At 30.3% G+C, this 10,585-nt stretch overlaps 2 protein-coding genes across 2 annotated transcripts in view; both read left to right on the forward strand.

Annotated features, from left to right (window-relative positions):
* Nucleotides 1,031-4,983, forward strand: LOC104716925 (WD repeat-containing protein 75). Its single transcript, XM_010434401.2, has 15 exons — nt 1,031-1,297; nt 1,396-1,572; nt 1,661-1,807; nt 1,885-2,242; nt 2,369-2,487; nt 2,590-2,667; nt 2,790-2,954; nt 3,031-3,078; nt 3,186-3,355; nt 3,444-3,522; nt 3,616-3,692; nt 3,773-3,902; nt 3,994-4,123; nt 4,215-4,381; nt 4,462-4,983. Exons 1-15 carry the CDS (start codon nt 1,148-1,150, stop codon nt 4,795-4,797), a joined length of 2,331 nt encoding a protein of 776 aa, XP_010432703.1. The 5' UTR covers nt 1,031-1,147; the 3' UTR covers nt 4,798-4,983.
* The window catches only part of LOC104716926 (V-type proton ATPase subunit c''1), a 3,053-nt gene continuing 2,729 nt past the window's right edge, over nt 10,262-10,585 (forward strand). Inside the window, exon 1 of the mRNA XM_010434402.2 lies at nt 10,262-10,499. Coding sequence (XP_010432704.1) covers nt 10,372-10,499 — 128 coding nt within the window. The 5' untranslated portion in view covers nt 10,262-10,371. The remainder of the gene's footprint in view (nt 10,500-10,585) is intronic.

Genomic DNA, 10,585 nt, shown 5'->3' on the forward strand with positions numbered 1-10,585 from the left:
TTTGATGCAGCTGTTTCTCGTCTTCTTTTCCTCTCATTTCTCAACTTTTCAGTATTTTTATATGAGGCACCTAAGTTGCGCATGCATGCTTTAAGATTTTAGTATTTTGATATTGGAGGAATTTAACTAATCCATACACCTTTAGAGCCATATATCGCCAAAAGGGTCGGTTATAAAAAACTAGTAAAATCTTAATGAAAAATTTAATCACGATCCTACAACACACGAAAAAATAACCATAATCTTTTTGTGTGTTTCCGTACTCTAACAAAACCACATAAGCCGCATCAACCATTCATGTTAATTCGCGCAATACGTAAGATTCTTAAAATTTATCATTTCGACAAGTAAAATGATGTAAATTTAGTTATTCCAGCTTCTATAACAAATGGAACCCAACTTTCTGATAATGATGTCTTAAAAAACAACAACCCATATTTTTGCCATGCTTGCAAAATACCACCAAGTGTTCGACTTCTAGTTCGTATGCATACATGGACCGACATACATTATTGTGTTTAAAAAGGTATTATACTATTAGTTAATATTCCGACCAAGCCCATTCGAGATATGGATAAACATTTGTTAAGATTTATCATTGCTTTATGATTTGAATTTAATTTTTAATTTCGTCTAGAAGATATACGAACTAATTGTATAAGGTTTCATTATAAAATTGGCGGTGATGATTATTCTGCACATTTAATCGCGCTTTCATAAGCTTTTGTAATGGTGAGATAAAGATTTGATGATATGTGCGAAATCATACACGTATTAATGCCCCTAAACTATTGTTTTAATCTAGTTAGAATTTGTTCNTTTTTTTTTTTTTAAAAAAAAAAAAAAAAAAAAAAAAATCTAGTTAGAATTTGTTGAGTAAAGGGCCTGTAAAGAAAGTGGAAACGATAAAAGCCCATTAATAGGCGGTTTAATTTGGTTGGAATCTAAACCAACTTGTTCGGTTATCGACTTATCGTAGTCATAAAATTTGAAAGTAAGGACTGTGGTTTAGTTTGATATGTAACACAATTTGGTTACAAAATCACTTGACTAATGTTTTTCCTCGAAGGACTGGGCACGTATTTGCGAGGGAATTTTTCGTCGGAAAAGCGTAGCTTTTTGTGTATATTTTAATCGCCGATTAGAGATGTTTTCGTCTTCTCGGAGTCGAAGCAAAATGATTCGCGGCGGAAGAAACAACATTACTTCTGCTCCGGCGTTCTCGAAAGACGCAAAGAAGCTTCTTTTATGCACAGCCAACTCCGTCTCTGTTTACAGCGTCGCCACTGGCTTAAAGGTTTTTGATTTTATCAATTCCTTTCCTTTAGGGTTTCTCATTCTGATCTCTTCTCATTCTTTGTATGCGTGTGTGTGTGTTATTATTATTAATTAAAGATTACTTCACTCGAGGGTCATACAGCAACTGTGACGACTGTGATTGTTGATCTGAAGTCCGACGATACCTTCACTTACTGTTGGACTTCCTCCCTCGATGGCAAAATTCATCTTTGGGAGTTCTCGGAGCCCAAGCTTTTGAAGTCTTTTGATACCCACCTTCCTATTTACTCTCTGGTCTGTTAAAGTTCATTTTTTTTTTTCTGATTTTAACAGTAGCTTTCCCTTTCTAATAAGTATATTCATATGATTGGGATTTTCTTAGGTGATGATTCCATCTAACGTGTCACGTTCTTTGATTGCTTATGTTTCGGTTGAGGACTTCTCAACTGTGTCCAAAGATTTGTTTGCCCAAATCCGGAGATTTATTCTCATTGACGAGCCTCTTCCTAGTGGAGACATTTTGAAAGAGGTCAGATTTGTTGATTTTACCATTTTTTTACGATTAGTCTCATGTTTGTTTTGATTATAAAGGTTGTTTACGAGCAGATGGAAGAACCAAAACCTATTGTTCTAAGCCCCTCAAGAGAGTTTTTTGGTGTCTGTAATAATTGCATTATACATATATGGAATGCTTCTTTTGGGGCATCAGAGCATCTCATGCCAAAGGAGACGACATTACGTCACACACAGTTGATTACTGTTTTTGCTTTCCATCCCAATCAGAAAATATTAGCAGCCGGTGATGTAACAGGAAGGGTGTTAATTTGGAAGGATATTGGTAATGGAGAACTTACTTCAGTGAAAAGTGAAGATGATCCTGAATCTTCTTGCACTACTTTCAACTGGCACTCCGCTGAAGTAACCGTCCTTAATTTCTCTTCAGATGGAGCACTTTTGTATTCTGGTGAGACTGAGTTATTTTCTCTTCATAGTGACTGTATCTATGTGTGTGGATAAAGAAAATTAACTTTTCAGTACTTGTATGTATTGACTTCTTATGTTATATTCCTTTTGCTTGTGACTCTTTTAGGGGTAAAGGAAGGGGTTCTTGTTGTTTGGGAGCTAGATACAAGGAAGAAGCAACTTTTGCCAAAGATAGAATCTCCCTTGTTGTATTTCATCTTCTCTTCAGATCCAACTCTTTCTTCTGTAAGTTAGAGTTTTTTTTTCTGCTTACAATCTAAGTGGGCCGTGATATACAACCTGCAAAAGAAATGTTTCATTGACACTACTAAGATCAAGAAGTTTCAGGTAATTTGTGCAGATAATCAGATTCATCTTCTTAAAATGCCTTCCATGGAGATATTGAGAACGATATCTGGAATCAAGGTTCGTTCTTATTATCATTATAAGAAAATTCTTTGTTATGTTAGTTTAAAGCATGCTCCTATTGGATTCCGTTTATACTGGAGTTAGCTTCAGATGCGTATTGTGTTCTTACTATGTAATAGCCTCGAAGATTAGACCCTACAGGGTTTTTATGCTACGTTAGAACGATGGATATATGCCTCATCAGAACTGTGTCCATTGATCGTTCTTCCGGTATAGCTGCTCTTTGCACAGCTAATCATCGTGTTCAACTCTACAACCTTTTAAATGACCATGAAGTTTCAGAGGTTAGCATCCTAAAAGGCTTATTGAGTTTTGTATTAGTTGTTTGGTGTTACTATTTAACAAACCTAACATATGCAGGTTCAAGTTTGCGAGAGTAACCATCATCCAGATAATGATGGAGTTCGGGTTCGTAAATTTTGCTTCTTCTCTGTAACATCATGACATAGCTATTACTAGTAAAGGATCTGCCCTCTTCCTGTTTTGTAATTATTTTGAAGAATTATGGAAAATAGGTTTCCTTGACAGCGGTTGCTCTCTCTCGGAATGGCTCAGTGATGGCTACAGCTGATGCCAGATTTGCTGCAACAAATTTCAGTGAAGGCTTAGTTTCTCTCAAGTTTTGGGTGTTTGTACCAGATAGCAAAACTTTCAGCTTATCGACAGTTATAGATCAACCTCACAGGTTTTCTACTTTTATGTTTTTATAACCTTTCAGACTACTTGATTCTTTTCATCGTGAGAGTAACTTTTTCATCCTTATCTTTCTACAGGGAAGCTGCTATCACAGCCATTGCCCTTAACCCCACCCGTTCCATGGCTGTTAGTATATCTTCTGCTGGGGACTTCAAGGTAGGAATTGTTTTATAGTATATTGAATAATGAATCATTTCTTGGAATATCGTTTGACCTTTTTGTTACTGATATGAATTTATGTCTTTCAAGATTTGGGTTTGCAATAGTGACAAGAATCTGACACCTGAGGATTCAAACTGGATATGTCATGGAGTTGGCTCTTATAAGTAAAATCTTAAGAACTTTTTAACATCTCTCATTACTTAGCTGTTGTGATCTCAATTGAAACTGATGAATTCTTTTTCAGGAGAACGCCAATAACAGCTGCTGTTTTTTCCTGGGATGGTTCTTGTCTAGCTCTTGCGGCTAAAACAGTTATTACTATCTGGCATCCGTTAAAGAACGAACTTTTGTATGTAGTTGGAAAGACTAACGTGGTATGACTTCTTAAAGGAAAAAAAGCAAAAAAATCCATGTTTATTAACTACAGCCCGTGTTGAAATCTTATATGATATGTGAATGTTTCAGCCAATTATGGAACTCTCATTCGCTAGAGGAGGCTTCCTTATTGCTGCATCCCATCGCTTTAAACGGCACTTATCTGTTTGGGACTTGATGACGTTCACTTTATCATGGTCATACAGATTACACGTAGAAGGTTTATCATTAATCTTTTCTTTCTTTTTTCATGTAATCTAATTTTTTTGTTTGTTTGTCTAAGTATATTTCATCTTCCTATCCATTTGCAGCCATTGCCACTGAAGCGGACTCACCATACTTTGCAGTTTTAACATGGCTTCCAGAATCTTATAGGTCGGCAAAATCTAATGAGCAGATCTTCCGCGGGAAAGATGGCGCTATCCTCTTGTTTGATGGGTCAGGCCCTAAACCGGTAGCTATTTGGACTGTAATGAAGGTACATTTGTCTACCACTAAGGCTTTTAATCAAAGATCTTTCATTATCTTTAGGTCTCTTGATCATAATGTCTATTGCAGGCAAGGGGAGGAACACTTTCGTTTGTGGAAGACGGTAAAAAGTCTCAGCCACTTCTCGCATATGTTAACAGGAGCCATGAATATGTTCTTTTCGATCCTTATAGCGATGAAAATCTGGAGACCAGCGCCATAGATCATGAGGCTTTTCTTGCAGCAATAAGTAAGAAGAGAAAGAGATGTAAGAAGAAAGCTATGATGTTAGAGAGACCTTGGGAAACAATCTTTTGTGGATCAACGCTCAATTTCCCGCCTTATCCCGACGTGTGCGCTGCTATCTTTGGTTCCCAGATGCTTAAAAAGGTGTGTGAAAGTGAAAGAGTAGAGAGACAAACCTGAGGACATAGCTCTTGAGAGACCACATCTTTTAGAACACATTTGGATAACAGCATTTTGTTGGTACCCTTTTTCTTTGTTTTGTTAGAGACCCAATCTGATTCGTTGCAGCTACCAATATGATATGTAGAAACTGGAATAGTGATTCTGGAAGTCTCTAAATTGCATAAAAGGGTTGTTTTGATAATAGTTAAGCTCCATTCATCCCGTAGAACTTGCTGATTTGAGGTGTATGATATAATTGTTACATTTGTTTTAACCAAATATCTATTTATATATTGCGTAAAAAGTAAGGTCAATTGTAACAGTACTTTTTCCTTCTATGTTAAGAGATCCCATCCGATTCGTTGTAGCTACTGTTATCGATTTTTTTTCTTTTCTTTTAGGCTAAACTTGTATATCAGCAAGGAATGAAATGTTGAGACTTAACAAAAAGAGTTAGACCTATATTTTACTACCGTAGCCAAAAATTAAGATTAAAAAAAAACAAGGCAGCATAAATAAACACATGATGGGAATAAGAGGATAGAAACTATTAATATAAATATTATTTGTTGAAATAATTTGATATATCTCCGCAAATTCTAATTTACTAGATTAGACCCTCATATTAACGCGAATATAAAAAAAATATGTGAAATTTTAAGTTGTATTCAAAATGTTAATTTTATTTTATGCGATTTTATTTTTAAACCCACACTCCATCTTGTAATACAATTTCTTTCTATATTACATGATAATAAAATTAGTTTTTAATTCTATGCACTCAATCCCACTGAGTAACATTTTATAATTTTCATATTAAAAAATGTGCTTTATATCAAATTTATATCTTACTTAATATTTTTTTAAAGATAAAAATTAATAAAACATAATTCTCAAAGAAATAACTAAAAACGAATTTTATATTATATTTGAAAAAGTAACAATATCTTAAATATATTTGTTTCATATTTTGTAATCTCATATGTAATAATTTTACTTATCGTCCAACTAATTTTAAATAAAATTATACTAATATTATCATAAATTAATCAAAAATTCAAAGACGTTATTAGGAGAGAAATTATTTGTTTATGTAAAGGTGAATATCTAAAATCTTTTTTCTTTTAAGATTAATAACTGACAGTATAATTTATTTAATTATGGTATTATAGTAATTAATTGTATAATTTTCTTAATTTTTTTTCTTATAGAATTAGTAATTTAAAATTAGAACTAGTATTATATATATATACTAGATAAGGCCCGCGTAATAACGCGGGTACAAATTTTAAAAAATTATTGAGAATAATTAAGTAGTAATAGACATGTTTTTAGTTTTTATCTTGTAACATTTTAATATTGAATATGAACTTCTCATATTTCATTTTAATACTCTCTCAGTTCTATTATATAAGAGTTTGAAGGCTTTTAACATTATTTTATTATATTTTCTCAAATTTCTATGTACAAGTTTTATTAATATAACAATTTATGACTATTTGAACTATGCAATATATTTTCCGGAAAAACGATATATTTTCCCACAAAAAGTTTCACATCAAGCTAGCTAAAGCTCAATCTTTGATTAACAGAAGAAAATCATTATGTTCTTTTTTTTTCTTTTAATTTGTTTTAATTAATTTAATTTGGTTTAAATTAGGTTATATTTATTTTATTATTTTATTTAGTTGGTTCAATAAATAGTGAACCGAGCAAAACCGATGTTTGTGCGTAATTAGGTGAAAACTATGTTTCAAAGGAGATATAGATCTTGAACTATAGAATATGAGAGATATAGATTGAAAAATATTTTCTCGGAGATATATAGCATGTGGTAATAGATTGAGCTCTATCTGGCTTGATATAATATTCTCATGGAAAAATATATCGTTTCTGTATATTTTCTTATTGGTTGAAGTTTTATGAATGACATAATATTTATTGTTTATTAATGTTTGTATTTTTATCCAAACACTCTTAGACCATGGAGTATCATTTAAATAACTATAACATCGTAATAAACCATATTTTAAGTTTAATTATATATTTCATCTTAATGCATAGAACTAAATATTTTATATCAAACACAATTAATAAATCATATCAAGTCTATATCTTAGTAAGAATTGAAAATAATTCGCAATAAAACTGAATCAACATATTTAAGATATATTTGTTATGTTGTTATCTCATAAGTACTAATTTTAACTCATTTCATAATCAATTTTAAATAAGTGAAAGTTATAAAATAAAAACATATATAAAGATATATAGACATTACATCAAATTAGTGAAGATTCATTCCTATAAATTACAATATATTTCGTATTATCTTATGTTTTGACATATGCATTACAAAAATACATGTGTTCAAATTATAAAATCAAACATAAAAAATATGAATAATATTCTTGAATCAAATTTTTTAAAAATGATACATATTAACATTTGAAATTTTTTTAATTTAAAATATATTTTATCGTTAGACATTTAGTTTAGTAATCACATTTAACTATATATTTCATCGTTAAACCATAATTCACTTCTTCATGTATTAGAGTTAAAATTCTAATATAAAAAAAACTAATATGAGCATCATATGAGATAATATGTATATTGGTTAGTATTTTAAATTTAATAATAAACAATCAGTAAAAAAATCAGTTAACATCCACAAAAAATTTGGAAATTCAAAAATATTCTAAATATTATTTTAATATATGTCGTAATTTCATAATTAATACTTTTGTCAGTTTTCATCAATGAACCAAAAATTCATTCCTATAAACTCAGTTTTTCTATTTTTATTTCAGGTTTCTCATATTACTACATGCATTAGATCTTTAAAATAAAACATGTAAAACTATACTAATACACATCATGTATTGATATTTTTTTTAAGTTCATTACTCTTTCAAGATTTTGTGTGCTTACTTACAATAAAAATTTATATTACAACGATAAATACAATTTATATTCGACTAAAATTATGTTAAATAACTTATGTTATCCTTTTTAGCTTTGTTATTCATTATTTATTGATTAATATACATGCTTAATTAATTTTGTTTTTGTTAACACATGTCAAATTTTATTGAGAACACATGTATAATATAATTAGAAAGTATATTGATTTTGTTTTTCCTTTTTGATTTAGAAAAATATTTTTTTTTATATAATCTAAACATGTAAAATTCTGTAAATAAAATTAGACACATGTCATGATCTAATCAATATATTTGACATGTGTCACTATTTTGTTAATGAGTAACTTTGACATTTTTTAATATAGAAACATATAAAATTCGGTAAATAGAATTAGACACGTGTCGACATCTAATCAATATATTTGACATGTGTCACGATCTTGTTAATTAGTAATTTTGTCACCAAGGTTTATATAATAAGATATATGAACTATCTTTTATATTTCTTAATTTTAAAAAAATTTAATTTCATATAATTTACAAATATGTAAAATAATGTTTTTGTATAACACATGACAAAATCTTTAATTGTTAAAATTGACACGTGTCGCGATCACATGAGTTACTAACTTTGAAAACTAAGGTTTATATGATAACATAATATTGAATATGTTATCAAATCATTCACAGATTGAAAAATTTAAGGAAATTACATTAATTTACTATTTTGATTATCTTATTTTCTTATATTATGTTAATAACTAATTTTAACACTTTTTTCAGCATCACTAATTTCAACACATTAAACCTTTTTATACTTTAATCACTTTTCTGTATAAATTTCTTTTTAATAATTGCAATTAAATTGCAAATATTTTCCTTATCAATTTCACATATTTTCTTTATTAATTTAATATATAACTTTTCTATTAGAAGTAGTGATATAATAGATTACTTTTGGTTTATATACTTTTTAAAAATATTAATTCTAATCCTTTTATTTTTAGGATTTTTTAAGATTCCTAATAATTATTAAATAAAATTTCTTTTCACACATGTCGAAATATAATAGATATATTTAGACACATGTCGCGACTATATGAATTACTAACTTTCAAAACTAAGATTTATATAATAAGATCAGTGTGATTATATTTAATATTCTTTTTTTTTTTTTTTTAATGTGGTGCATATAAAATCGTGAAGGCCGGTCCACAGTTCCATGTCACAACAAACTGACAAGGTTTACTCATGATACTTTCGTGCTGATTCGTTTGTTCTTAATTTACAGTTATGCTCACAGTTCATATTTTTGATAATTAGTAACTTTTCTTTACATTTTTTTTGTCTTTCGTTGCAATGATTTTCTCCTGTGGGTGGGGTTGTTAACCCTTGTTTCCAGTGCCACAAGTATATGGGCGATGCTCATTCCAAATTTCTTTAAAAGACCGTGGTGGTGAATATACTCATCCTACTCATATCTTTGGGGGTTGGTACCATACACCATGGTTTATTGCATTCACCTTTACGATAGTGACAAAATCGTAATAGTTGACAAGACCCCTCGAATCTCCCTAACATTTTTTGCATGGTAAAGGGAAACGGAAAAGCGGTAGTCTTAGCATTGTTCGTTTTACTTGACTCAACTCTCAAACACCAAAACAAAACTAAAAAAACTACTGTTAAGATAACATCAATTCTACCACAAAGAAGAGAGAAGAAGTCACCATCAAAAAATAAATTAACTAAAATACAAATTAAAAGAAGAAGAAAAATGAGCATTCTGACACACAGAGAGATGAACAGAAGGAAAACATAATTAAGAGATATATACAAATAACTATTTGCACACAAATAACTATTTGCACACAAATTTGTTGTTGTGTTATATATGTACACCATAGAGTTCTATCTCCAACTAGATTAACTCTTATTTTCATTTTCTTCTTTTGTAAGATAAGGATGGAAACCAAAATGGAGAAAATTGAAGGACGCTTGGAAAATTCAGGGATTTTACTTATGTTTTGCTTTAATTTTGCATATATTTTGCTAAAATTTTAAATAGACTTTGTCATATGATTTCTATTATTATAATCATATTAACATTTTATTATTTTATTAAAAAAAATTGTATAGCTTTAACTATTCCTCAAGTGCGCAATTTTAATACAAGTTTTCAAATTCTATGTGTTTTTCTATTTTCCTTTCAAATATCTAATATATTATATAACAATCAATTAATATGAAAAAGATAAAAGAAATATATTAAAAGGCAATTATCATAAATATCACTAAAATAGGTTTCTATTCCAAAAATACCACAATTTAGTTTTTTTTCTTCTAAAAATACCTTTAAAATGTATTCTAAACATATTAAACCATATTCTAAACCAATTGTAACTTGATTATATTTCAATTCTTACTGGGCTAATCATTCTTTTATGAGGCCCAAGCTAACGAAGAAGATATTGACACGTTGTCGTTCCAAGTTTTCTGATAATTTACTTACGCGCGTTTGGAGCGCGTGATTTCAGTTCCCAATATCATCTTCAGATCACAAGGCCCTGATGAATATTTTTCTCTGTGAAGCAGATCGTATCATCACGATTCACGACCATCTCAAAAATAACAACAGAGAGACGATAGAGCGATAAAATAGATAGAGATGTCTGGTGTGGTTGCTCTTGGTCATGCGAGCTCGTGGGGTGCAGCGCTGGTAAGGATCTCGCCGTACACTTTCTCCGCAATCGGAATCGCCATCTCGATCGGCGTCTCTGTCCTCGGTGCCGCCTGGTAAAATCCAATCTTCCTCTTCTTCTTCCCGATAAATTAGAAGCATTGACCTATTTGATTTGCGAAGCATCGTGTCTCACCAATCA

The sequence above is a fragment of the Camelina sativa genome, chromosome 10, assembly GCF_000633955.1.
Source record: "Camelina sativa cultivar DH55 chromosome 10, Cs, whole genome shotgun sequence".
NCBI classification, from domain to species: domain Eukaryota; kingdom Viridiplantae; phylum Streptophyta; class Magnoliopsida; order Brassicales; family Brassicaceae; genus Camelina; species Camelina sativa.